Source organism: Falco biarmicus, chromosome 4 (genome assembly GCF_023638135.1).
Source record: "Falco biarmicus isolate bFalBia1 chromosome 4, bFalBia1.pri, whole genome shotgun sequence".
In the NCBI taxonomy this organism is placed as follows: Eukaryota; Metazoa; Chordata; class Aves; order Falconiformes; family Falconidae; genus Falco; species Falco biarmicus.
The window spans coordinates 74,910,523-74,936,554 of record NC_079291.1 but is presented as its reverse complement, the minus strand read 5'-3'; the positions used below and the strand labels follow the sequence as shown (position 1 = coordinate 74,936,554).

At 57.2% G+C, this 26,032-nt stretch overlaps 3 protein-coding genes across 7 annotated transcripts in view; all 3 read right to left on the bottom strand.

Annotated features, from left to right (window-relative positions):
• Positions 1 to 12,569, bottom strand: part of RAB11FIP3 (RAB11 family interacting protein 3) — a 77,862-nt gene extending 65,293 nt beyond the window's left edge. Inside the window, exon 1 of one of the 3 annotated variants that reach the window (XM_056337809.1) lies at positions 11,833 to 12,569. In XM_056337809.1, coding sequence (XP_056193784.1) covers positions 11,833 to 12,135 — 303 coding nt within the window. In that variant the 5' untranslated portion in view covers positions 12,136 to 12,569. Of the gene's footprint in view, positions 1 to 3,533; positions 3,557 to 11,832 lie in introns of those variants that run through there. The other 2 variants (XM_056337810.1, XM_056337811.1) reach the window with 2 other exon arrangements.
• Positions 12,570 to 13,010: 441 nt separating this feature from the next.
• DECR2 (2,4-dienoyl-CoA reductase 2) lies at positions 13,011 to 20,584 on the bottom strand. Of its 2 annotated transcripts, none has more exons than XM_056337838.1 (9): positions 20,241 to 20,584; positions 20,027 to 20,095; positions 19,546 to 19,597; positions 17,241 to 17,376; positions 16,683 to 16,807; positions 16,012 to 16,105; positions 15,664 to 15,768; positions 14,847 to 15,064; positions 13,011 to 14,052 (listed from the first exon to the last, which is right to left on the bottom strand). In XM_056337838.1, exons 1-8 carry the CDS (start codon positions 20,447 to 20,449, stop codon positions 14,847 to 14,849), a joined length of 1,008 nt encoding a protein of 335 aa, XP_056193813.1. In that variant the 5' UTR covers positions 20,450 to 20,584; the 3' UTR covers positions 13,011 to 14,052. The 2 variants fall into 2 exon arrangements, with proteins under 2 accessions (XP_056193813.1, XP_056193812.1); XM_056337837.1 differs by having other exon boundaries at positions 14,876 to 15,064.
• A 542-nt stretch (positions 20,585 to 21,126) lies between these two features.
• Positions 21,127 to 23,684, bottom strand: LOC130148819 (nucleoside diphosphate kinase, mitochondrial). 2 transcript variants are annotated; one of them, XM_056337849.1, is made up of 5 exons: positions 23,528 to 23,684; positions 21,802 to 21,932; positions 21,586 to 21,687; positions 21,384 to 21,496; positions 21,127 to 21,296 (listed from the first exon to the last, which is right to left on the bottom strand). In XM_056337849.1, the coding sequence occupies exons 1-5, from the start codon at positions 23,616 to 23,618 to the stop codon at positions 21,176 to 21,178; spliced, it is 558 nt and encodes a 185-aa protein (XP_056193824.1). In that variant the 5' UTR covers positions 23,619 to 23,684; the 3' UTR covers positions 21,127 to 21,175. The 2 variants fall into 2 exon arrangements, with proteins under 2 accessions (XP_056193824.1, XP_056193825.1); XM_056337850.1 differs by having other exon boundaries at positions 21,802 to 21,960; positions 23,528 to 23,642.
• Positions 23,685 to 26,032: the final 2,348 nt, after the last annotated feature.

Here is a 26,032-nt window from a genome sequence, read left to right as displayed (position 1 = left end):
GTCTGTACTATGTAAGAGGAGTGAGTGCAGAACCTTTTCGGACTTGAACTTTTTCGGACTAACACCGCCAGCTCCAAGACTTACTTGCAGGCATCTGTAACACCCCTATGCTAACCACAGCTTCAGGAGCCACGCTTTGTTATATTTTTAAGCGTGTTCTCAAATTTCAAGTATGACTATTTCCAAATTGTCCATTGATTGTTGTCACTGAAGCATAAAAAATTATTTAAATAAAACAACTTCAAGGATGGTTTGGATACACAACAGGAACATAAGTTATCCAAATTTAATCGTGTTTGTCTCAAGTGTTCCAGATTTTCTGTTGCTAACTAAGTGCTCAAAGGCTTCAGCAGCGATGCTCTACTATGAACATACTCATTTGTTTAATGAAACTTGAAAAGTGTTCTTCCTCCACCCTCCAAAACATCGAAGGCTTTGTTTCTAGCTTTTGTTCCTCTAATGGCATGGGAAACCTGTTCTTACCCTTCCAAACACACAGCTCGGAGGCAGGAGAACAGATTTTTTAAAAAAATTAAGAAGTTTAGTGCTAGGTTACTTCTTACATAAAACACAAGCATTAACGTGGGCTGGAGCCACCTCTGCAGGACAGCCAAGCGCCCCAGCCAAAGCCACCCCAGCTCGGGGCAGGATGGCTGCACCCTGCCAGGGTGCAGGACTGGGGCAGAAAGTGCCGATGTAGGATTTTGGGGCTGGTCTGAACAGACAAAAAGCAACTGAATAAAACCAGCCAGGAGGTCACATACTGAGGACCAGGCATCTGAAGATGCTGAACATTTTGCAGCACCTGGTCCAGTTTCAATGTCCCCTGCAAGAAGCCCAGGTATTTCTGTGACAAGGGCTGTTTGCTTACAGAACAGGCTGTCCGGGCTTACAAATCCAACCTGCTCCTGCTTCTTCCCAACCAGGTTAGCCAGCAGCACAAAACCCCCATGGCACACCACCAACCAGTTCCTCTCACTAGTTCTCGACCCGCTTTTACTAACTGACCTTCTCCAATGTACAACGTACATGCTAGAATCTGTGAAACAAGATTGTAACAACCAAAACCAGGAGAAACGTATTGCTGCCAATGCACAAACAGAGCAAACCATGGAAGCAGGGGGAAGTGAGCTGCATCTCTCAACTTGGAAACCCTGGGAATTTGGTGAGCACTGGCAGCCTCTCTGGCTGCAGAGGTGAAGCCCAGGTGAGCACAAGACTGTCCTCGACCAAGCAGCTAAACATTAGGGAGCCAAGTGTGAGAACTCACTCGCCTTTCCCAGCCAGACTGAGCCAGCCATGCTGTCACAGCTAAGTGTATCATACAACCCGCAAAGCGTAACGACTCCTTTCTTTTTTAGAGCTGCTTCAAACTGTTTCCCTCCTTTTGGCAACCCTTGATGCAGCCTTCAGAAAGGGCTGTTAGTGCAAAGGCAAGTACACAAAGCAGATATGCTGGAGGGAGGGGAAAAAAGCACGGAACGGTTTCTAGGCTCAGAAGTAGATTCTCAGAAGAAGGGAGAAGCGGCTGAGATGCCATGTGGAGCTTGGGAAGCCCAGGACTTCAGCATCTTGTAAGCACCAGGTGTACCAGCCTCACAACAACAAGAAACCCCATGACAATGCTGATGCTTCCCCAGCAGCCACCACACGCCGAGCACCCATCAGCTCCTCTAAGCAGAGGAGCAGCAAGAGGTCTGGGTTTTGCTCCCCACGCTCCACTCCAGCTCTGCGGGTCTCTGCCAGGCTGGCAGCCCATCACCTGCCCTTCACCGCAGATGGCCTCCATGCCCTGGGCTTTCAGCCCTACCTCTCCCCCTGGCACCTCTCCACACCTCTGCCGCTTGCCCCCATGACACCACCAAGGGACAGATGCTCTACCCCAAGTGGTGCGGCACAAAGTCCAAGAGCGAGTTCCCTGTCGCCCACCAAGGCCTCCAGCACCTCCCTTGGACCTCTCAGGGCACACAGCCTCCCACCAGCCTTGCTCCTGCTCTTCGCATCCTTGGGCTGTGCTCCTGCCAGCACAGTAGTCCCAGAGCTCCAAGTAGCCAGGAGAGGATTAGCTAGCTGCTGCATCCATTTAGCAGGCATAGGAAAAAAATTCCACAAGGATATCCAATTTTTTCTTCCCCCTCCAGGCCCCCAGCTGTAATCTCACGCACACACAGTGAGCAGAGGGAAGAACTGCTGCTCCCCTGGAAAAAATAAGGAATGTGGCCATGCAAAAGGGAGGCAACAGATGCCTTTTAATCCCTCCACAGCCAAAAGGCAGCGGCGAAAGCCACAACGTCCTGCTCAGCTTTTAAAGCCAAGGTGGAACTGAACACTATTTTCTTATTAGAAGTGTTTCACTTCCAGCACAGCTGTGCTCGCCCCGAGCAGCAGAAGGGCCCCTCGGGCAGCCCCCCATTTCATGCCGCATTTGCTGGGGATGGCAGAACTATGGAGCGGCTGCGTGGATCCCGGTCTGGCACCGTGCCCTGTGCCCCGCCACAGCAAGCACTCACCGCTTCTTTCCTGCCCTTGACAGCTTCTGTTCTCCAAAAACCGCTGGTTTGGGCTCCTTTTGCCTCCCGCACATTTTGCTCGAGCCCAGTTTCCTATTGGACTCTAGCAAATGGATTTTCCACAGGGCTGTCGGCAGTCAGCTCCACCGAGTCTTGCCAGATTATGCGGCTCCCAGCACCAGGTCCTCTCCCTCCCACTTTACTCCTTCTCCGGGGAGAGAAATAAACAGGAACAGCCCGGCACTCCGCGAGCTGAAAACCCCTCCAGAAGCAGCAGTGACTCAAACCTCGGTGTAACACTACTGGTATTTCACTAAGCGGTATTGTAGCAAAGGGAACAGCAGCTCTTTTTCCTAAAAACTACAAGGCATTATAAACCAAAATAAAAATCAGGAGACTACCAGGCTGCTTGCAACGCAACCTAACAGAGGGACATTCAGCCTGCGAACAAAGCCTAGCCACCAGCTGTAACCAACCCTTGTAACATGGACAGCACCACGGGACATCCCCAGAGTTGTCACCGTCCCATGCCAGGACCCCAGTGGTCTCTGCAGTGCTGGGGACATGCCAGAGCCAGGACCCATGCAGGCAATACCAGAACTGGTATCAATTAAGCAAGCACTCAAATTTGCATCAAACACCGCTGCCATCCAATTGCTTGTTTCGGCTTAATTAGTCACCTCAGCTAAGGTAATGCTCAGTGAGCAAGCTCAGCAGTTTGGTATCGCTGGTGTATCTATTAAAAGGGTTTTTTTCCTGTTACAATATAAGGAGCTGGCTGGGGAGAAGCAGTGCTCGGAGCACGCTGGGCACCGAGCAGCCTGGACCCCTTCTCCCAGGCAGCCTCCACACATCTCCCTGCTTTAACAGCCATTTTCTCCCTAGAAAGGGGAAAGGCACTGACCAAAGCCAGGGCTAAAGCAGGCACCGACCCCAGGACGTTCACAGCTGTAAAAGCCTGATGGCAGCAGCGGAGGGGCCCCATCCCACACCCACAGCTCGCCGGGGCTCTCCCTTTCCCACCTCCATCGAGCAGAGCCCCGGCCCAGCCCCAGGCTGCCGCAGCTCCCACCACCGCTCACGTGGCTCCGAGTTCTGCTCCAAGCCCCTTTCGGCCGGCCTTCCCCCCGCGGGGCCAGCGCCATCCACTCCAGCTCGGCGGCAGCGGCAGTCTGGGAGGAAGCTGTCCCCAAGGCTGCCCTTGGTCATGTTTCCTCCTCTTCCCTCCTCCTCCTCCACCCACGAGGCCGTTAACTTACTCTCTGCCCCATACCAACTCCAGCAGAGGCTCTACAGAAAGGGAGGAACCTCACTGCAAATTGAAGTTTGGGAAGAAGAGACAATTGCTGTCCAGCTCTGAGCAATGCAGAAAACACAAGCTGGCATTTCCACCGCTCCATGACACCTTCAGGGTTATTCCTTGGGCTTGGATGTCTTGGGTTCCCAAAACAAGGTTCATGCCAGGCACCACTGATATTAACTGTGACCCCCCTACTCGTACAAGGGATGAGCTCACCTTGAGCCTGAAGGTATCCTCCTGCTATCAAGCAGGAACATACAAAGATACTAAGAAACTGTGATTTTTATGCCTTATGAAATCCATGGTGTTTCTCCCACCGTGTTCAGTTAAAGTTCCTAAGCTGGGAAGCCTCAGAGCTGGACCGGCAGCTCCGCAGCACCAGTGGCAAGCATCAGCCTTCCGCAGCATCCCACGCGTGCTTCGCCATCACCGCACAGCCCGGCCACATGCAGACCTGCCTCCACCCGCATCACCAGCGATGCGCAGGCTGTCACAGCCCTGCTGCCACCAGCAATGCCGCAGCTCAGCACCTGCCTCCTCTAGGCAGAGGCATCCTGCGAAAGATCAGTTTGAAAGGGGACCCAAAGATGCAATGCTTTTCAAGTGGAAAATGAAAGCTGAGAGGAGCTCTGGGGGGTCTGCCGGGCTAGAAGAGAGAAGCACGACTGCTTTGCAGACTTGGTTTGGCTAGTTAGGCAAACAGCTGTACTGCAGATGCGCTGTCAGGACAGCGGCTCCAAGCAGCTTAATGCGGCACCGAGAGCAATCCTTCTAGTCCAAGAGGAGGGGGAAATGCTTTCGGCATGTGGGAGCACAAGAGTCACTGAAAGTATAAAATGCACAATTCCCCAAGGACACATTTCACCGTCTGTGTCAGCAGGCGCATTTCACAATGTGAACACAGTAGCAGGAGGATCTCAAATCACTACCTAATGCTGTTTATCCCCGTGAACGCGCCTCCCTGCCAAACCACTGGCTCGGACCTGATGAGTCAGATGGCATTTTAAGTTTTGAGCTGCTGGAGCTCGCACTCCGCTGTGTCCCCCACCGGCACCCCGCTCCCCTGCCCGCAGCACGCCCGATGACACCGCCACCAGAGAAGCACTGCTGATCCCACGGAGCAGCTCACCAGAACCAGCCCGGCAGCACTGTACCTATATTTTCCATGGGTGTTTGAATGTAAGCAAACAAGCAGAGGGAAGGGCTGGCACTCCTCACTCCAAGCTCACGTGGAGGAACCAGTCCTGTGTGCTAGACCAGAAACCCAAGGACAATGATGAAAGGATGGAGCCAGGCATGAGAAACAGGGAAATGCAAGGCACGGCCACCCCCAGCCCACTGCCTGCTCTCACGGGGACAGTACTAGCAGCTTTCTGGTGCTGGAAACCAAATGGTCCCAGGGGAGAGGGGAAGCAGAGGGTGGCCCAGCAGATCACCCTGCCCAAGCAGAGCCATTGGCTGCGCTTGATGGGAACTCATTTGCTTTGCAAAAATTGAAAGCCAGAAAAAAAAAAAAGGGGGGGGGGGGGGGAAGCTGCTAGTTCAAAGTGGATCTCTGCTGACAACAAGCAGTGAAGGAAAGTCAAAACAAGAATAAAATTGAGAGAAATTATATAGGCAATTGTTGTAATGACTCTCAATTACTGGCTGTATTGAGTTACATAATGATATAAGCAACTGTGGAACGCTTTGAGCGCGTTCGGTTATAAGCAACACCAGGTCAAAAGGCTCTGGAAGAGCGAGCCAACTCACTGCGTTGTGGAGCAGTATCATACTCCAGTCAGTTAATGATGACGACCCAAATCAAATTTGTATTAGTAATAACCTCGGAAAATATCCTGAGAAGGGAGAAAGCTTCCCGTGAATCCACCTGACCTTAGAGAGCAAACTAAGCAAACTGTGTGCAAACTAAGCCAAACTTTGGAAGAATTTTTATTGCATAGAAATCCAACCCCCAGAAAAAGCCCTTGCAAGTGTTTTTAACAAATAATAAAACTCTCACCAAAGGAAAACCTGAAAACCTTAAGATGGGGTTCTTGTCCCCTGCTAGGGCTCCTCACCCAGCCTTTGACAACATCCACCCAGTACAAACTGGCCTCACTGCTGGGGATTACTGGGTGCCACACCCACACCCCACTTCCCTGGAAATCCCATGTTTGCCTCCTTGCCCACAGCATTTGCCAGCTCTACAAAGGTGGAGCTGATGCTTTTTCTTTCTTCTGGGAAGCAGGGGACAGAACGTTTCTTTATTTGCAGAAATCACCTCCAAATCCAGAGGAACACATCTAATTTTTATCAAAATCTATAATTAAATTAAATCAACAGCCCACTCAGCAATAGCTGTATTCTCAACGTGAAGGAGAAAGGAAGAATAAAAAGGTTTCTTAAATAAACTGGCAGCTGGGATAAAATTACCGTCGCCACCCTCCTCCCAGCCCGCGCAGACAAACAGTGCCTTTGAGTATTCACGGTCCTGCCAGACTCAATCCAGCCCGGATAAACCACCAATCTGATTACGGCCACAAACGTTAAGTATGAAACATACCACCAAAAAGATCTGTTTGTGGTAGGATACACTCCGAACCCTTCCCAGTCATTCTGAGAAGGGATGCCTTCAAGGAGCTTAAAGACAAAACATAGCAGACAAAGCAAAACCCTGGGAACACCAAAATCACCTCTTTATTGGAGTCTTTGGGAGATTTACAAATAAATAAACTTTGCAAATTCCATTTTCAGCTAACTGGCAAGCACCTCACCCAAAATATTACATGAAATATGTTGGCTTGGAAGCGTTTTCATCTCAGAGGGAGAAAGAAAAACTCCCACCTTCCAGCTCCCGCAGAATACAGATGTGTCCTTAGTGACAATAAAGCACCCTTTGAAGAGGGAGGGGGGAAAAGCAGCCCGAGCGCTGCGGTCTGAGCCCGGCCAAGCCAGCCCGGTATTTGAGGTGAGGAAGGGCTCACGCCAAAACCAGCAAAGCCAACGGGAGCTTTGCCATCCATTTCTGTGGTGGAAAACTGGGCCCTGGGTCAAAGCAAGCAAAATACTTCAGCTTCGTTCCTTTTCCAACACACACACATGCATGTCCACAGGCATGCTCGAGCCCACATACACCCACAGTATCGCCCTCGGCACGATCCCAGCTTTGTGCTCAACAGTGGACACCAACGTTAAACACCAGTTAAAGCCTCCGAAAGGTGCAACAGCACCACAGTCGGAACCATTTAAGCTTCACTCACATTTAGGTGGCCTGTGAATCAACGCAAGATAATTTTAGAAATCTCTTTACAAGCAAAGCCAGCAATTCCTCTGCTCTAAAGAGTGTAAGAACCCTCAAAAATAATAAAAAAATAACAACAACAGAGCTTTCCTCATGACAGAGCTCCAAACTATCAGATTTCCCAGGGAAGTGGGAGAAGACCAAGGGGAATAGAGAGGGCGTCCAAGATCAGATGCAATGTCAGCAACTCCGAGAGGACTATGCTGGAGGTACGAAGCATCTGATCCAGAGTCTGTGCGTAATTCCCAAGGGATCCATCAGCGGTGAGCAGGAAAAGCAAGCCGGGATTGACCGGGGAGGGGGGAGCTGCTAAAAATCTGTAGTTTGACACCATCCAGACTTCATTCCAGAAAGTAACTGCCATACCTGGTACATTGTTTTATTTAAAAGCAAGAATAAACCCCCAATTTTTTGCAGCCAGGAGTGCCTAGAGCGACACCTGCTACCCCTCAGAAGGGAATTTCTTTTGCAGCACCCAGCTCAGGCTGGGCACCGCGTTACAAGAGGCTGAAAAGGTGGTGGGAGGTCAGAAAAGCACAACCTGATAAAAAGCTTCAGAAACCATCGCACCAGGAAAAGTTAAAAGCTGAATACGGAGACCTCAGCTGAGGATCAGCTGACGTGGGGGCCGAGGAAGGCTGGTAGTCAGGGACAGCTACTTGAAGGAGGTAAATATTAAAGAAAGCAAAACAAAGCACGCTGAAAGAAGGCTTGAACTGATCATCAAGAGGAAAAGAAAGGCTGAAGATGTCTGTCAGAGCACAGAGAGCAGGGATGCTGCGGTGCTTGGAGCATTTTAAAACAGGTTACACAAACTCTGGGACTTCTCTTAATTGAGCAGAGGCAGCAAGATCATGCGGCGCAAGAGGCTTTTCTACCGCCAATTGTCTTCTAGATCAAAACAGAAAAAGGAAAAAATCCAAGATGCCAGCAGGATAGCTTCTCCTCATGCCTTACAAACAGCCGGTTCTCCTCCGCCCCGACACGACCCTGCATTTCCAGCTAGTAACAAATCTAGTGAGAAAAGGCTTGGCCTCTGGCACCACTGTTGGACAGACAGAGTGCAACTGTGCAACAGGCAAGCCAGATTTTAAAACAGAAAATACATAAATATTGCACAACAGCCTCAGATTCTGTATAACCCACAGAACTGCAAGATGCAACTCTTCTTGCTTTACGAGGTGACATAAAAGTGGTAAAGCGAGCCTCTACCTCCCAACTTGCTATCTAAACCAGCCTAATTCCAGACTTTGGTACCAGCCAGCCGGGACCCCTTTTGCTGCTACAGGATGCACAGCAGCTCCAAGGAAGCACCACATTCCCAGTGACGTGCAGGGATAAAAGAGAGGGAAAAGAGACAATTTAAACAATGTTATAAACGGCCTCACACGCTACTAGCGAGCAGTCCAGATGTTTTGCATGAAAAGTCAAGCTGTCCTCGAGACCTTTCCACCCTGCATCTTGTTTACAAGTCCCTGGAGCACAAAACAGGTCCTAGCAAGCTTTTCAAGTTGCACAATAGTCCATGTTTGACAGACACTCACCCGTTACAGATTGCTGGAGGACCATCACATGGCTGCATCTTCTCTCCTCAAGGCCACCCCTGTCTAGAGGTGTCATCCCCAGCTGCTGGGACCTCAGCATCATCCTTCCCATACACCTTTTAATACGGAGGTACTGCCAATAGCCCCAATCCCCATCAACTTCTATCATTCCAGAGAACCAGCTGTCTTTGGATTTCTGTGCCTTGATCTCTTCTACTCCATACCAGCACTTCGCTGCCAACACAACCATTAATGCTTTAAAGCAGTCTTTCAACAACCCAAGCCACTTCAACACACACACACAAAAAAAATATCCAAAAAGAACCCCAACCAAAAACAAAGCAACCCCCTGCCCTCCCCAGTTCTTTTATCCATGGTTTGCACCATGGGCAGGGAGGGATGAGGGACAGGAAATCAAACAAATTCAAAGTCATGTCATTTTTATGACTAAATGCCAGTTGGTCTCTTTCCTTTGACATTTAGCTAATAATTGTTTCAGCCAAATAATCCAACAGCACTGAGCTCAGTAGCCCATAAATGCCTCTGGTGTTTTACTGAATGCTAAAAACAACACTTGCTGCTCTCCCGCTCTCCAGTACATGTGGTTACACACACACACACTTTCCTTAACCCTTCAACCCCCTCTGAACCCACACATGAATCAGCTGGCTGTGATGACTTGCTGTGCTTAAATTTAGCAGTTTGCTCCACCACTGGCCCCACGCAGAGCTTCCACGCATCCACCCGCGTGGGCAGGAGGAAGGAGGGGGAGAAGAAAAGGAAGCAAATACCTCCTCCTCTTGCTAGAGAAGAGCGGTAGTAACAGGACTGGAACTTGCTCCTCATTAACTGCCTGCCGATTGCTACCGGCTACCCTCATAAGCCATCAAGCCCTGGAAGTTCCCTTGCAAGCTTCCCAGATCCAGCTGTAGCACAACCTTTGTTTACACGTTTCCTTTTAATCGTCTTGACACGATTTTAACCACCTGGTGATGTTCCTACCCTTTAACCTTCACCTGAGCTGAATTTCCATTTCTCAAAAGATTCCTTTTTGGCCCAAGTTGTATCTGCTTAAACTGAAATAGGTCAAGAAACTTCCCCGGAACTCCTCCCTTTGTTACTCTGCACATCTGCTGGGAGCTTGCGGACCCCATCGCTACCCCTTTCTCCTTCACACTCAGTGTGCCTTCTTGCTTTTCTGAGCTGCAGACTTGTAGTAACCCTCTCGCAGACACAGGCGACACAAACATTAATTTTTCCCTTTTGGTGTGCCTCCGTGAGAGGTACCAGGCTGCACCCCTGGGGCACGCATTACCTGTTGGCTCAGCTGCTGTCACATCAACCTCACCAGGGTGCTCAGCACTTGCCATACCGAGAGCCAGTGGCTCTGCACACCGACAGCCAGCTAGCTACATGAGGCTCCTGCTGAAGATAAACGTATCTAAGAAGCACAATGTATTTCAGCACTGACAACATTACTGGTAGCTGTGCTCAGCAGAAAGGACCAAGCGACTTTGAAGGGAAAGCCAAGGCAAGAAGCCTGCAGACAACCACTTCTAAGCTGGGTCCATACAACCAGACAGCTTTTAGTGGCACAAAACCTCCCTGGACATCCTGCTTCAAATTAGGAGAGACCGTAACACCTCGCAACTGCTCCTCAGGCCAAGATCTCAAAGCGCTTTACAGATTTATTATCATACCGTTGAAGCTCTGGCACAATTCCCACATCAGAATCAAGGCACAAGGCGCTGCGCAGGGCCAGAGGCAGGTCTGGGCTGAGCCACGCAGGCTGCCAGTGCTAACAAATGCTGGAGCCACCTGCCATGTCCCTCACCACGCACACGCGGTCTGCCTGCCCTTATTTCCCATGTACTCGGGATGCTCCACACCAAACGTGCAGGGAGAGACACGCTAAGGCAAACGGCCCCCTGGTAGGTGCCACCACGCCCCGAAGCAATGGCCATCGCGTGTAGGGTCCACAAGCCTCTGCGGAGCAACTCACACGCCGATGCCAGCGGACCCATCTGCTTCTGCTTTCTCTGCCAGCAGCAGCAATGGAGGGGACACACAGCGGCACGGAGCACCCGGACCGCAGCAGGAGGATGACAGTCAGAGGCTTTATGCTGAATAAAGCTTCTCACCCGGCAGAAGCACGTTGCCCAGACGATCTCGTAACTCCCCCCCTGTGCCATGACGTTACCCGGTTAATCATGCAATGAGGTGGTGAGCGATACCGTCCGCACACGGTGCCCCTTACAGCAGCAATCTGACAAAGAAGTTACAGATCTCCACTTGATAGAGCTATTTTCTGAAAAAAATGCCTCTATTTTATCTTTGAGAGGTTTTTTTACCATTAGGACAAAGATAGAAAACCCTCCTCCACCAAAACACTCCACATGCGATGATTTGCTTTGTCATGCCACTTTAATACAGGCACAGCAGCTAGAGAATTAAAGCAGATCTGCTGAGTGATGGCAGAGAAACTTCCTCACAATACCTGCATGCCTTAAGAAAAAGAAATATTTTGGTTTTTCCTTGTAGCAACACTAGCACAGGCCAACATACAAAACACCAACACACTCATTTCCATCCCCGGGCACGCTGCTCGAGCTCTCTCCATTTTGGGTCATTCCAGGCAGCTTCATGTTACATCGCATCCGAGCTGCTGCACAGAAAGCCAAGCTCCCCATGGCACAAAGCGGCGGAGAGAAAGAAGGAAAACGCACATCGAGGCTCATCAAAGCCGTGACAGGCATGGTAAGGCACGGGGCCAAGGGGCAGAATTGCCGCTGGTCCCGACACGGTGACTGCTCACCGAGCCCAACCGTGTCACCGCTGGAGAACAAAGAGGGGACGCGGGCTCCCGGTGGCACTGCCGGGATGCTCTTCCCAACGGATCGAGGCCTGGAAAACAGGAGCTCCGGTTCTACCTGGCTCCCTCCGCACCTGCCTGCATCCATCGAGGCCCCGCGTGCCCTTCACCCGGCGACGCAGCCGCTGCCCTCACCCCGCCAAGGGCAGCCGGGGCCGGCGTGTGGCCGCCTGGGCTCGTCGCCCCTCCGAGGGTGCGGGACCACCGAGGGCCGCCCGCCCATCGGCCCGGCCCGGGGCCCCAGCGCGGGGAGGCTGCGGCCTGTGGACCCCGCAGGGAGGGGGCCAGGCCCGGCCAGGCCCTGGGGCCGCCGCCGGCCTCACCTGCTCGGCGCCGTAGGCCGTGGCGAACTGGACGAACTCCTCCACCCGCACGAAGCCGTCGCCGTCCCGGTCCAGCGCGTCGAAGACGGGGCGGAGACGCGGCTCCTCCTCGGGCCGGCCCGGGGGCTCGGCGAGGCCCCCCAGGGTCGGGCAGTCCCCCTGCTCCAGTGGGGACCAGGGCGGCGGCCCCGGGGCGGGCTCAGGTGCCCAGAGACCCGGTTCCGGCTCCGGCTCGGGCCCGTCCCGCCGCGGCCCCCGGGGGAGCGGGGGCTCGGGCCCGGCGGCCGGCGGATGCGGCTCCATTTTCACCGGCGGCGCTGAGCGCCCGCCGCCGCCCGCCCCGCCGCTGCCCGCCGGCCATGCCCCGCGGCCATGCCCCCCTCACATCGCTGCCGCCCAGCGGGGCGGTGACCACGGCCGGGACCGGTGCGGCGATGCCGGTGCGGTGCCAGCAGTTAGCTCCGCCCGGGCACACGGCTTTGTGCGAGGAGGCGGCGGCCGGCCCCGCCCGCCGAACCGCCACCGGGGGCGGCCCCGCTCCGCCCGCCCGGCAGCGGCGGCCCCGAGCGCCGGGGGACGCGGCTCCGCGCCGCGGTCAGTGCCGGACAAGGTGCGGGGGGGTGGGGGGTGGAGGCGGCGACGAGGAACAGCCCAGCCGCCCGCCCGCCCGCGCCGCCGCTCCGGGGCAGCCCGCGGCGAACCGCCCGATCCAGCCCAGCAGCCGCCGCAGTAGCCGGCCCGGTGACGTCACTCGCCTGCCACCGCGGCCACGCCCCCACCACCCCCCCGAGGCGGCGCGAAGCCGTGCGGGAGGCCACGCCCCTGCGCGGGCGGGGAAGGGCCACGCGGCGCGCCAGCACGTGCCACCCGCGCCCCTCGCGGGGGGTCACCCCGCGCCCCGCCAGCCTCCCCACGCGTCCCCCCAGCCCTGCACCACTCGCCCCGGCCGCCCCTCAGACCCCTGCCCGGGGGCTCCACCAGCCCCACTGCCACGGGGAACGGGCACAACGCCCCAGGTTCTAGTGCCAGAGCTGCTGGCTTCCCAGCCTGTCACCAGAGCTCAGCGTCACCAAACGGCGGCCGCTGCCCCTGGCAAGAGGGGGAGGAGCACCAGACCAGCACCCCCCACCCCCCCCAGCAGAGCAGCTCCCCGCACAGGCATGTGAGAAGGTCGCAGCTGAGTGGGGACATTCTTTATTCGTGGCCTGGAGGAAGGAGCAAAACCTGGCAAGTCTACAATCAAGTAGGAAACGCGATCAAGTAGGGAAAGAAGCTTCACAGGATTCAGGATAAGCTTAAACATTGCCAGCAGCGACGGGGGCGTGCGTACGGCTTCGGCAGCCCCGCACAGAGCCGGTGCAGCCCCCACAGCTCAGTGCCACGCTCGGGATGGACCAAGCTCCAGCCAGCGCTTGATCTACCCTCAGCCACAGTGTCTGCACAAAGAAAGGAGACGGCGTGAGACTGGTGAGACTGGCGTGACAGACAGATGGGTGCCGGACAGACAGCTGGACATCTCGGGCTCCCAGCAGCTACAGTGCTATGGTCCACAGCAGTAGAGCCAGCTCCGGTGGGATGTGACCTCACACCACCTCTGCTCCTTGGGGAGGGACACTCCAGCAGCCTCCGGGGCCACTGCCCCATCCAGGAACGTCCCACGAGGGGACAGGGCCATCTCCCCTGCCAGGGCCAGCTTGGTCCTTGCTTCCCGCCAAGAGCCACCAGCTACTGCTGCCAAGTCAGAGCTGGCCTCAGCCCCCCAGGCGGGCTGAACTGCTCCCCCCTCCCAAGGAACCGGGGGTCTTGGGCAGCTCTCAGGCCGAGATAGGGAGAGGTGTGGAAGAGGATGGATATCCACAGCCAGCTCTGCCTGGGACTTGGGAAAAAACAGGAGAGCAGCTCGGAGGGAGACACAAATGGAGTGAACATCGCAGCCCACACCCCCTGCTGTCCCCGTGCCCTCAGCTCAGAAGAAATTAACAGCACAGAGGAGGGTGGGGTTGCTCCCTACCCTGCACCCCCAGTGCTCCCTCCCCCAGGCAGATGCAGGATCAGCAACATCACCACCATTCACTGATCAGAGGCGGCAGCTATCAACTCTGGCTCCAGGAGATGTCCCCCCCGAGATGTCCCAGAGCAGCAGTTCGGTCACGTTTCTGTCCATCGGTCAATCCCAGCCTGTCCATCATTGATTTTTGTTTGTTCCTGCAGCCCAGAAATCTGCAAGACAGCACAGAGGTGGGTATGCAGTGCTGCCTGGGCCTGCCCTGCTCCCAGAGGCCGCCACGCCGGACCCAAGTAGGGGGAGAGGGGAAGAAAGGAGACCCCTCTCCTGGAAAGAAGTGCCAGGCCCCAGCCACCAGCTCCCTTCCCACCTCTGCAGACATATGCCAACAGACTTGCATGCAAGTCAGCCGCAACACAAGACACCCTGCAGTAACTCATGCAAGGAAGGGGAGAGAGAGGCCATTGGGACTCTCTGTGCCCAATCCTGCTGGTGGGGCACAGAGAAGGAGCAGCACGTCACTTCAGGGGACACTCAGAGGTGTCCAGACAAGCATCTTCCAGCAGGAACAAGAGATACCATGTCAACTGCAGGCTCAGAGGAAAAACCCAGCAAGCTCTCCTGCCCTTCCCAAGTCATCCCTAGGACCATCCACAAGGACTCAGAGGTGTTCCCCACATTGCTCTGACAACCGCATGGGGGGTGACCCTGCTCCACCCTCCCAAAAGCAGAGGAAGTTTTGAGAACAAGTGCTGCCAAGTTGAGACCCAAGCTGGCTGCCCTCCCCGGGAGACCCTGACACCCAGCATGTCCCCACTGCCCCAAGACAGCGCACGTGCCACGCAGCTGCCGCAGGAGGGGCAGAGCTGGGACTGCTACAAGGTGACCGAGGCACCTGAAGATGGTAATGCCATACCCACTGTTATGGCAGCCACGCCCCTATGCCATGAAGCAATGGGGTTTCTGACAATTCCTGCTCTAATCCCACGGAGGGGGAAATGCACGTCACCTAGAGTTTAGCAGAGGATGAAGCAATACCCAGCAAAGCGGGGAAGTTGTTGGCAGAGGTCAGCCAGCTCCCACCATCCACGACCAGGGTGGTGCCCGTCACGTAGGAGGAGAGGGGGCTCGCCAGGTACAGCGTGCTGTGGGCAATCTCCGTCTTGTTCCCTGCGCGCTGCAGGGGGATCATGTCAAACTGGCTTGCTGCCTCCGCAAATTTCCCACCTAGGAGTGGCAAAGAGAAGAGCCAGCTCAGATCACGGGACCGCCTGCCCACCACCACTGTCCGCCAGACCCTGTGGCACGGTTTGCATGGGGCTTGCTGAGTGCGCCGTGGAAACTAAATGAGATCCTGGCACAGCCCTGGGACAGGCCAGGGACAAAGGCCTGAGGAGAGAGTTAAATGAGGGTGGCTCAAGCCCAGCAGCAGGATTTGTACTGCAACAGTTAAGTTCCACCTCAGCTTTCCCAGCCTCTTGGGCTGAACTGGCACTCTGCTGAGAGACTGCGAGAGCTAAACCATCAGGCAAGGCAGCCGGCCAGGCTGAGCTTTGGGGAAGCACCTTACACCATGTCATTGCATCAGAGGTCACAAAAAGCCGCCGCTCAATAGAGAAAAATCAGTGCCTTGCGAGTCATCGAGGATGCAGGAAGGGCTGCTCCCCCAAAAAGACATGCCAGCCTAGTCACAGGACAGCCGTGCCCAGCAGCAACAGCCCCAGCCGCATCACATGTCCCACGGGCTGCATGGCACTGGTAGTCTGCCACAGTCCCCTCCCAGCGAGCCACACCGAGGCAGAGACAGGAGCCCCAGGTTGCCTTACCCAGCCGCCGGTAGCCCTCGGTGCCTGTAATGGGGCCTGGCGCTAAGCTGTTCACTCGGACGTTGTTGGGTCCCCACTCCACAGCAAGGTGGCGGGTCATAGCATCTGGGAAGGGATTACAACAGGAATGAGAAATGGAGAGCAGAGCCGGTGGGGGGAACGCAAAACGCCACAGAAGACTGTGGTCAAGAGCAAAGGGCCCTGGAAGAGCACTCAGGCATGTAGTAACCACACTGTTTTATAGTCACCTCTTTCAAGGACATCTTCCCATCCCAATATTTGAGAAGAAGCAGCTTCCTTACTGGCCCCACACAGCTCACAGAACCCCAGCAAGGAGCATTTAGGTACCTATGGCAGCCTTAGCAGCACCAGCATGCACCTGGAGGGCCTGTCCTCGGTAGCTCAGGGTCGCTGTGATGTTAACGATGATCCCACCATGGTCCTGGGGAAGAAAAAGAGACACGGCATTAGGCAGGGAGCAGCACAAGGGGTCACATAGTGGCATGGTGGAACAAGGGAGCTGAGCTAGGAGGGATGGTCACCCACGGGCACTGCCACCACTGCGTTGCTAACCCATCACCAGGGCAGCACTGCCCACCCAGCCTCAGTGAGCTGGGGCAGCCAGCAAGGCCCTTCTAGAGAGGCAGGAGATGCAGGGGACAAGCAAAGGCCAAGAGAAAGCAGAGGAGCCGGAAAAGGAGCAGCAGATCACACCTTCTTCCCTGGCATGTGGCAGAGCATGGAAAGTTGCCACAGCAATCGAAAGCCCCAGGGCAAGGGACTGACAAGATTCCCAGTTCCTGCACAGAGGCTGCCACCCCTGGGAGGGAACGGACTGGATCTAAGAATGGTGGGTGGCAGAGGCCTGGCAGCACAGCCCTGGTTACACCAGTGCTGTACTCCCTTCTGCCCTCCACGCCACCTTGAATTGCTCAGGAGCAAAGTGTGGTTTGTTTGACACTAACTCCCTGCCTATCAGCAGCCCCTCCTCCGAGTCCTCTGGCTCTGGTCCCACTTACCCGGAAATATTTCTCAAAGAGGACTTTGGAGGTGTTGAAGGTGCCAATGGTGTCGATATCTATCACAGTCTTGAAGGCGTTGAAGGACAGGGCAGCGGCTGGGCACAGAAAGTTTCCCGCAGCACCTGAAGAACAAGCAGCCAGGAGCACAGTCAGGACTGGGCCAGGAGAGGGTCAGGCAGGTTCAGAGCACTCCTGCAAGAGGGACGGTGAGTGATACTGTCTGGGTAGACTAGAAAGCACATGGAAAAAGGTCTGATAAGAGGATAAACAGTTTGTGGCTCTAAGTGCCCAGCACCACAGCCAGCCTGAGGGCAGGAGGGTGCTGGCGCAGTGGGAGCAGGGATGATCCACACCAGGCAAGCACGGGCAGCCACCTATCACAAACAGGTCTCTGCTTCTTCTGAGCCCATCCCCTCTGTGCTCCCGGGGGGCTGCCCAGACGCTCCCAGGCCAAAGCAGCATAAGGCAGACACTAGGCAAACAATCTCCATACAGGAAAACACCCTTCCCAGCAGCAAGTACTGAATCTTTCCCCTGTCCACTCCAGAAGCTCACCATTAATGAGGATGTCAATCCGCTTGAACTCCTTCAGCGCCTCATCCACTGCTGCCACAATGGTTTGGGGCTGCCTGACATCTATGGACAGAGGCAGGCACTGCTGGCCTGTGGCTGCCTCCAGCTTCTTCGATGCCTGCAAAAAAAAAAGAGACTTGAGATTCTTTCTGGGACTCTCTCCTTCAGCAAGGGTTAGACCCAGACCTTTGAACAGGCGAGGAAGTGGTCAGCCAGGGGCCACGTCCCTGTTGGCATACAGCAAACACTGCAGGCAGGGGAGAGACCTGCCTGAGCACAGCCAGCTTCAGCCATGCAGCACCCTGACGCTAAAGCCCTGGGGTAGCCAGGGGAAGCTCGGGCACATCATGCCCCAACCGAATGCCAGGCTGGCCCTGAGGCCACAGCTCGCTAAGCCTGGTTATCTCCGTGGCCTGTCATCGACACAGCACACCCCGAGCAACACCTCTGCAGGACAGGTACAAAGGTCGGATGCCGACAAGGCATTTTTTGGTACAAGCCCAGGCATAATTAACCTTTAGATCCAAAAAACATCAGTAGGCAAAAAGGGCAAACGCAGACCAGCAGTTGCCAGGGACTCTGCCCGTGAGGCAGAGAGAGCTAGCTCTGCGGCTCAGCATCTGCCACAAAGCACCCCGAGGCACTCGTTAAGAACAGGCTCCCCCAGCAAATAAAGCACAGGGGACACACAAACTCAGCAGCAACCCTGCACAACACCCAGCAAAGCTCCACATTCCTGCTTGGGCTCATCAGGCCCTTCTGTGAAAAGCCTTGATCCCCCACTAGCCCACACATACACCGAGCCTCAAGGGCCTGGGCAAATGGTCCCTGTGTACTCAGAAGACTCCAGCCCCTGAGGACTAAACAGCTGTTGAGCTTTGCAGCTTGTTTTCTGGCACGTGAGCACACAGGAATACAAAATGAGAGAAAGCCATCCCTGGGAAGCAGCTGGGTCATGCCAGCTTACCCCCAAGTGCTGGTTTTGATCTTTATTATATTTCAGACCACACGCAGCTACCACAAAGCTCTCACACAGCTGATTTCAGCCCGAGGCTGCAGCACCAGCCACGGTGAGGAATGGAAACTGTGACCAGCCAAACCCCAGCCCAGGGTCAGACACAGGGGCGGGTGTTTCTTTTGCCCAGCTGGCTACAGCTAGTCTAATACAGCTTCTTCAGTCAGTGCTTTCCAGACTTGCGCCTCCCTCTCTGTCCAAAGCACAAGACAGCTGAGATCTGGGGACCTGCCTCAACCCACCTAACTCTTGGACAAGAGGGTCTTGTCCTACTTGAAGCTGAGATTTAAGTTTGGCCTTGGACTGTGCCACTTCCCTGCTGACAAACCTTCACCGCAGTTTGTTTCCTTCTGTCTCATCAACAAAAAAGCAATGTGATACCTGGAACAGACACCCCCAAAGCTGGCAGGGGAAGGCAGCAAGTCCTGCTGTAGTGGGCCAGCTCACAGACATATGATTAACAGAAAGCCAGTCTGTTACCCAACTTGAAATTTAAACAAAACATGTGAATATCTATACTGAAGAACAAGAAAGAATTTGAAAACCAGAGGATGTTAGTTAACCCTTATGAACAGTTAACAAAACATGGCCTTAGGAAAAGGAACAGACACCATAAATTAAGTCAAGCTAAGAAGTACCAAGATAAGCTCAAGGAGAACGAAATGGTTAATGAGATTAAACAGAAAATTACTTGAACTATCCTAATCAGCACGCTAAAAGATCCACCATGAAGCAAAGAAAGCCCCCTGCTAACAAAGCCCCCTCCACACAGAACATGCAGTGAAAACCAAGAATGCTGTACTTGAAATGGAGATAAGGCTTGTAAGAACCCATGAGAATTAAGTGCAACTAAACATAACTATGAACAATTGTTCAAAGTGTACTAAATTTTTACTGCGTGTTAGGAGGCGCGCTAGCTTTATGGATTTAGCACCCAGCACCTGTCTCTGCAGACAGTCAACAAATACTCAATTCAGTGTGTGAATTGGTGCTGTGCACCAGGTAATGGACCCGCTTACAGGACACCGCCACGATTAACTGAGCTCTACCATGAGGTGCGGTGGGTGCAGCCCACCCTAAACCTGCACCCTGCCCACCACTGCTGTACTGAAGATCTCAGAGGCCGAAGAAGACAGAGCAGCACTAGTAAGCCGTTTCTCCTGCTGCACTGCTCCCAAGGCTCCCAGCCTCACCCAGCAGAGACAGCAGGATTTCCAAGTGTTCACAACTCTTCCTTCTGCCTGTCTGTCCCGCTGGAGCCCACAGACTCACCTCGGACACTCGCTGCAGGTTCCTGCTTGCAATGACCGTCCGGCAGCCATGTCTGCAAAGAAGGGGCTAGTGAGAAGGGCCACGCAGCACTGACTCCTCACAGGCATCTCACATTTCTGGGGTTCACCAGGAGCTTGGTCGGGGAACGGTGGGAGTTGGCACAACTTGGAGGAGTTGCTGTTCCTCCAAGCCCGCAGGGCTCCAAGAGGGGGAGAATCACAGCGCACCAGAGACCGACCCGAGCCCTGTGACAGGGCCAGCCCCCGCCTCCCACACCCCCACGAGCCCACCTGCAGCAGGCAGGGCTGCCCGCAACTCCCCCCGGGGCCCGGCTGCCCCCAGCTTCTCACCCCACCCCCGTAGGCCACGCTACCACAGCCTCCTCAAGCGAAAGGAAGCTTTTACGCTCCCACTGGCGCCCGAGGAGCCTAAGCAGCACACACACACACCCCCGGGCACCGCCGCTGCCCCCCAGCCGCACCTCATGAAGATCTCGGCGACGCGGAAGCCGATGCCCGAGCCGCCGCCGGTGATGAACGCCACCTGGCCCCTGGGGGAGCAGAGGGTCAGTCAGCGCTCAGCGCCAGGCACGGCCCAGCCAGGGCGGCCCCAGCACCGCGCTAGGCCGCGGCGGGGACCGGCCGACCCCCAGGCCGCGGCCCGGCACCCGTGGCCGCCAGCGGCCCGGCACTCACGCCAGGATGTCGGGGCTGAAGAGGTGGCGGTACTCGCGCAGGCAGTCGTCCGTGTCCACGTCCGCCGGCGGCCGAGATGCACCGGCAGCCTCCGCCATGGCGGCGCGATGTGCCGCCGGCAGCGGGCCCGGCCGCAGGGCACGCCGGGTGAGCGCGCCGCGCACGGGCTGCCGGGAGAGGCGGGCCCCGCCAGGGCACGCCCTGCGCATGCGCGGGCATCAGCGGGCGTTGCCTGGCAACGGCGCGGGGCTGCCGTGCGTCCCACAGCGCCCCCCAGTGTCCCCAGTGACACGCCGGTGCGCGGCGCCCGGAGAGCCCCCGTCCCCTCCAGCGACCTGCAGGGGCTCCTGCTGCCCCGGAACAGCCCCGTGACTCCCAGTGCCGCTCCCACAGCTTCCCAGCACCGCCCCAGTGCTCCCCTGGGAAATCTCAGTGCATCCCAGAGCTTCCCAGCACTGCCCCAGTGCCCCTAGGGATGTCCCAGTGCTTCCCAGAGTTTCCCAGTACTGCCCCAGTGCCCCCTAAGAACATCCCAGTGCTTTCCCCAGTGCCCCTGGGGTCATCCCAGTGCTTCCCAGAGCTTCCCAGTACCACCCCAATGTTCCCCAGGGACAGCTCAGTGCCTCTCAGAGCTTCCCCATACCACCCCAGTGCCCCCTGGAGACATCCCAGTGCTTCCCAGAGCTTCCCAGTACTGCTGCAATACCCCCTCGGGACAACCCAGTGCTTTCCAGAGCTTTCCAGTACCACCCCAGTGCTCCCCAGGGACAGCTCAGTGCCTCCCAGTCTTCCAGCACTCCCCCAGTGCCCACTGGGGACATTCCAGCGCCCCCAGAGCCCTCCAGCACTTGCTGGTGGCATTTGAGGGAGGAGACGGAGCCACGGCTGGAGGCACTGAGGTTTATTGGGGGGTTGGCCCCCCCGGCGGGGCCACCCTAGGGCCCATAGGTGTAGTCCCGGTCCCCGCTCTCCCAGGCCACCAGCTCATCCCGCTGGAACCAGAAGCCGATTTCCCGCTGGGCCGTCTCCACCGAGTCACTGGCATGGACCACGTTCCTGCACAGGAACCAGGAACGGGGACAGGGACAGTGCCATGGCTGCGGGGTCCCACCGCCGCCCCCACCACCCCCACCGCGCCCCTACCTGCTGACGTGCATGCTGAGGTCCCCCCGGATTGTGCCCGCCGCCGCTGCCGCCGAGTTGGTGTCCCCCACCATGGCCCGCGTGGACCTGACCACGTTGTAGCCCTCCCACACCTGCGGGACAGGGGACACCTAAGCCCCCCCGGTTCCACCCAGCCCCCCGAGCCCCCCCATCCCCCTGACCCTCCATCCCAGCCCCTCACCATGGCCACCAGCGGCCCCGAGGTCATGTAGGCGAGGAGCGCAGGGTAGAAGGGCTTCTGCCGCAGCTGCTGGTAGTGTTTGTCCAGGAGACCCTGATCCGCCTGATGGCAGCATGGGGTGACAGCAGCATCAGTACCCCCCTCTGGCACCCCCGAGCCGGCTGTAGGATGTGGGGTGCCCCAGGGGGGCGTGGGGCAGCTTGGCGGGGTGGCTACCTGAAGCATCTTCATGGCCACCAGCTTGAAGCCACGCCGCTCAAAGCGCTGGATGACGGTCCCCACCAGCCGCCGCTGCACCGCATCCGGCTTCACCAGCACCAGTGTCTTCTCCTGCAGCTCTGGGGGGGCTGCGTGGGGACGGAGGGGCCAGTGTCACTGCCAGGCATGGGTCACAGGTCACTGCCGGGTGTGGGACATGGGCACAGGTTGTGACAGCAGGACCCCAAGCTGTTCCTGGGGCACCACGGGTTGTGCTGGGTCCCGGTGGGCGAGCCTGTCCCCATCCCTGTCCCCATGCTGGTGCCATGTCCCCTGGGTGAGCTGTGCTCGCAGACTGGCAGGGTCCCAGCAGGGACCCCAGGGACACACTGCAAAGCCCTGACAGGTGGTGGGGACATGTCCACAGCTGGGAAACACCCTTCAACCCAGCGTGGGATGGGCTGGCTCTGGTTTGGCTGAGCACACCGCGCTGCCTTGTCCTGATGCCGGGGCTGCAGGTGCCACCCTGTGTGTCACTGCTCCTGCCCAGAAACAGGTGGGCACCAGCCCTGGCACAGCGTGGGTCCCTGGTCACAGCCCCACTGGTGGGGGAAGAAATCAAGCACCGTGGGACAGCAGGGTCTGGCATAACTGTCACCCATGGCACAGCAACGTCTGGCACCACCGTCACCCGTGGCACTGTAGGATAGCAGGGTCTGGCATCGCTGTCATCCATGGCACAGCAGGGTCTGGCACCACCACCATCTGTGGCACCATGGGGCGGCAAGGTCTGGCACCACCGCCACCCCTTCACCCCACCACTGGCCCTGCAGAGCCACACCGCAGGAGGGGACACCATTCCCCAAGGGACCATGCGCCCTGTCTGCCAGAAGGACAGGGGACAGGAGAGAGCGGGCAGAGGGACACCCAGCTGGGGCATTTCGCTGCCAGCCACAGCCTTTGGGCTCCTGTCCCGGGCAGTGAGGCCAGGCTGGCACCAGTGCTGGCGGGGACAGGGTGGGATAAACACCCCCCGGAGCTCACCCACATCTCTGGGTGCTGCTGGGGTGGCCCGGCTTTGTCAGGCTCCCACCCGATCCCCCACAGGACAGCGCAGGGGTCCCCCCATCGCAGCCCTAGGGACACCAAACCCCTTGGGACATTCAGGATGGTGCTGGGGGAGCCACCAGCTCTGGCCTCCGCCCCGTCGGGGAGGAGACCCTGGTGCCCCCTCACACCACAGAGCAGCCAAGGACCCCATGAGCTGACGCCCTACCTGGGGGGGCTGCCCCCAGGATGGGGTTACTGGGTGCTGTGGGACTGAGGACAATGTGGGGCGACGATGGGGATGGGGGCCCCGAGGGACAGGACAGGCGGGATGGAGGGCAGGGTGGGGACGGGGGTAGGGTCCCTAGGGGCAGGATGAGGATGGGGGTGACAGGGTCCCCAGGACAGGCTAGGGAAGGGGCCGAGGGCTGAACAGGGATGGGGACAGGGTCCTCAGGGGCATGACAAGGATGGAAGAGACAGGGTCGCCAGGGCAGGCTGAGGAAAGGGACTGCATTCCAAGCACAAGGATGGGAACAGGCTGCCCAGGGGCAGGATGAGGATGGGGACAGGGTCCCCAGGAGCAGGTCAGGGAAAGGGCTGAGGGCAGTGCAGGGATGAGGACAGGGTCCCCGGGGGCAGGACGAGGATGGGGACAGGGTCCCGGGGTAGGGGGCCGGGCAGAGCCGTGTCTCACCGGAGCCGTAGCAGCGGGGCCCGGGGGGGCGGCTCGGGCCCGGCTGCCCCCGCAGCAGGCTCCGGGCCAGGCAGCGCCCCAGGGAGCCCATGGCGGGGCCGGCGGGTCGGAGTGGCCGCGGCGGGGCTCGGCCGCCCCGCGGGGGCTTTAAGGGCCCGGCCGGCCCGGGGCTGGGTCAGGCTTCCGTCCCTCCCCTTAAAGCAGCCGCCGGGACCGGGCGGCCGCCGCGCCTGCACGGAGCATCCCGGTACGGGGCAGCCCCAGCGCGGAACAAACTCTCCCTTGGCGGGGCCGAGCCCCAAGAGCAGAGCGGGCACCCAGCCCCTGGGTGACCCCGACCCTGCCAAACCCCAGATGTACTCCATGTAGTCCAGGCGAGAAGAGCGCAGGGGTGAGCCCACACCAGCCCCAGCAGGTGCGCACGGGGAAGGGCTGGTGCCCTCCCCCCGGACACGGGGCTGCCCCAGACACATTGCGGGTGCTGGGAAGAGGGTGCAAGGCCCTGAGGGCAAAGCAGCACCTGCAACACTGCCCAGAGCCTGTCTGCGGTGAAGCATCGCTGAAGGCTGTGGGAAGCAGGGAAAGGGACGAGCCCTGTGCCCGCAGAGGTGACAGGGATGGAGGCGTCAGGGCCCCTTTCTTCACCCCAGCCTGCACCCAAGGAGGCAGAAATCCCAGGGGATTTACAAAGCAGCAACAGGCACAGCCCTGCGCACGGGAGCGCGGGATGCTCCTCTGTGCAGCATCGCTCCAGCTGAGATTCAAGTCCTCCTTAGGGTTGAGTTAATCCCACGAGGGAGCTGTGCCTGCTGCCAGGGGGCAGGGGCGGCCCTGCAGGCAGGGGTAGGGGGGCTTCAGGGTCTGCTCTGACCAGCCAGCCCCAGTCCGATGCTGGGAAATCACTCTGAGCTTCCCCCTACATCCCAAACTCCCAAGACACCTCTTGGGAGAGGAGCTTGATGCAAACATTGCTATTAAAATGTCTGCAAGTTCATGGAAAATCCTGGTCACTTCGAGCCTGTTCTCTGAACCTGTGATAATTCGAAGGAGCTGAGGCACACAAAGCATGGGGCTGCAGGGGCTGAGCCCAGCTCCAACTGTGCATCAAGCTCCTACATCCCCATCATCTCCCCTCCTGCCTCCCCAAGGTGCAGGGAATGGGGGTGGGGTGGCAGAGCCCCCGCACCAGCCACAGCCTGGAGGGAGATGGGGGCTCCCAGGACCCGCCGCGTTCAGCACAGCTGCAGAAACATCCCCCACAAGCACCCAGATTGATCAACAGCTCATGCAAAAATGGACATTTTACTGGTGACCCCCACCCAGCCCGGGGGCTGGAGGTGGGGAGAGGCCCCTCCCCAGTGCCCGCTGCACCAGGGTGCTGGCACAGAGGTGGGGGCTGCTCTGGGGAAGGTTAATGCAGCCCGATACACACAAACCAGCCGCCCTTTGATATTTACCCGCTCCGGCAGAGGGCCGGGGTGCTGCCCCGTACAGCTTTTAGCACAAGGGGAGGCAGGCTGCAGCCGGGGCTTTGGTCACCTTCCAGCTGCTGCCCTTGGTCGAGGGATAAACAAGTACTTTCACCCTCTGTCCACCAAATATTTTGCAAGAAAGGGAAGCACCACCAGCCCCCGAGCACTGTGCCAGGAGGGGAGCTGGGCCAGGAACAGGTGAAATCCCCTTAGCCCACCTCTGAAGGAAGCCACAGCCAGGGTGCTTGGTGGAGGAGGCAGCAGACAGCTGTGTGATCGGGGTGGCACCACAGGAGGAGAGAGCAGCTCTGTGCACAGCTTTGGACCCCGCACTCTATTTTCATACGTTTAATTACCACCAGGAAAACCAAGGACTCAAAGTTTCAAGCACAGACTGACACTGTTACTCCAAGAGCTGGTGGCTTCAAACCGTGGGCTCCCAGTGCAGGTTCTGGCTGGCAGGGAGCGCAGCGCCTCTCGCCCACAGCGGGTCAGAGCTCTGCAGCCTGGTGGTAGATCATCACCCACCTTCACAGGGGTCTTCACACACTCTGCAGAGAGCGGTTCACAGCCCCTCAGCTGCAAGGACTGGACCTGGCCGAGGCCTGTCCTCAGCAGGCTGGACTGATGCACACACAGCTTTCACCTCAAGCTGCTCACCGCAGGGTATGAAGCCCAAACATCGATCTCGGCCCAGTTCAGGCCTGCATGCAGGGCTCTGTCCATGCACAGGTTATCCAAACAGCATACATTATCTCCAAAGAGCAAACATGCACATCACAGGGTGTTTTTGACAAAACTGTAACTAAAGGAACCATGGAGCAAGTGCTTTTACACTCCAGCTCACCCTTGACACCTCCCAGCTGTCCACATGCAGCCATCTCACTCAAGTCCACATCCACAAACGTTTATGAGACCCTTTCTCCAGGTTTGCTGCCTTCATGGTGCTGCTCCCACTGTGCACCCTTCTGCAGCTGCCCTTGTAACCACCACAGCGAATTAAGAGCGTTTTAATGCTCTGTACTAGCTACCT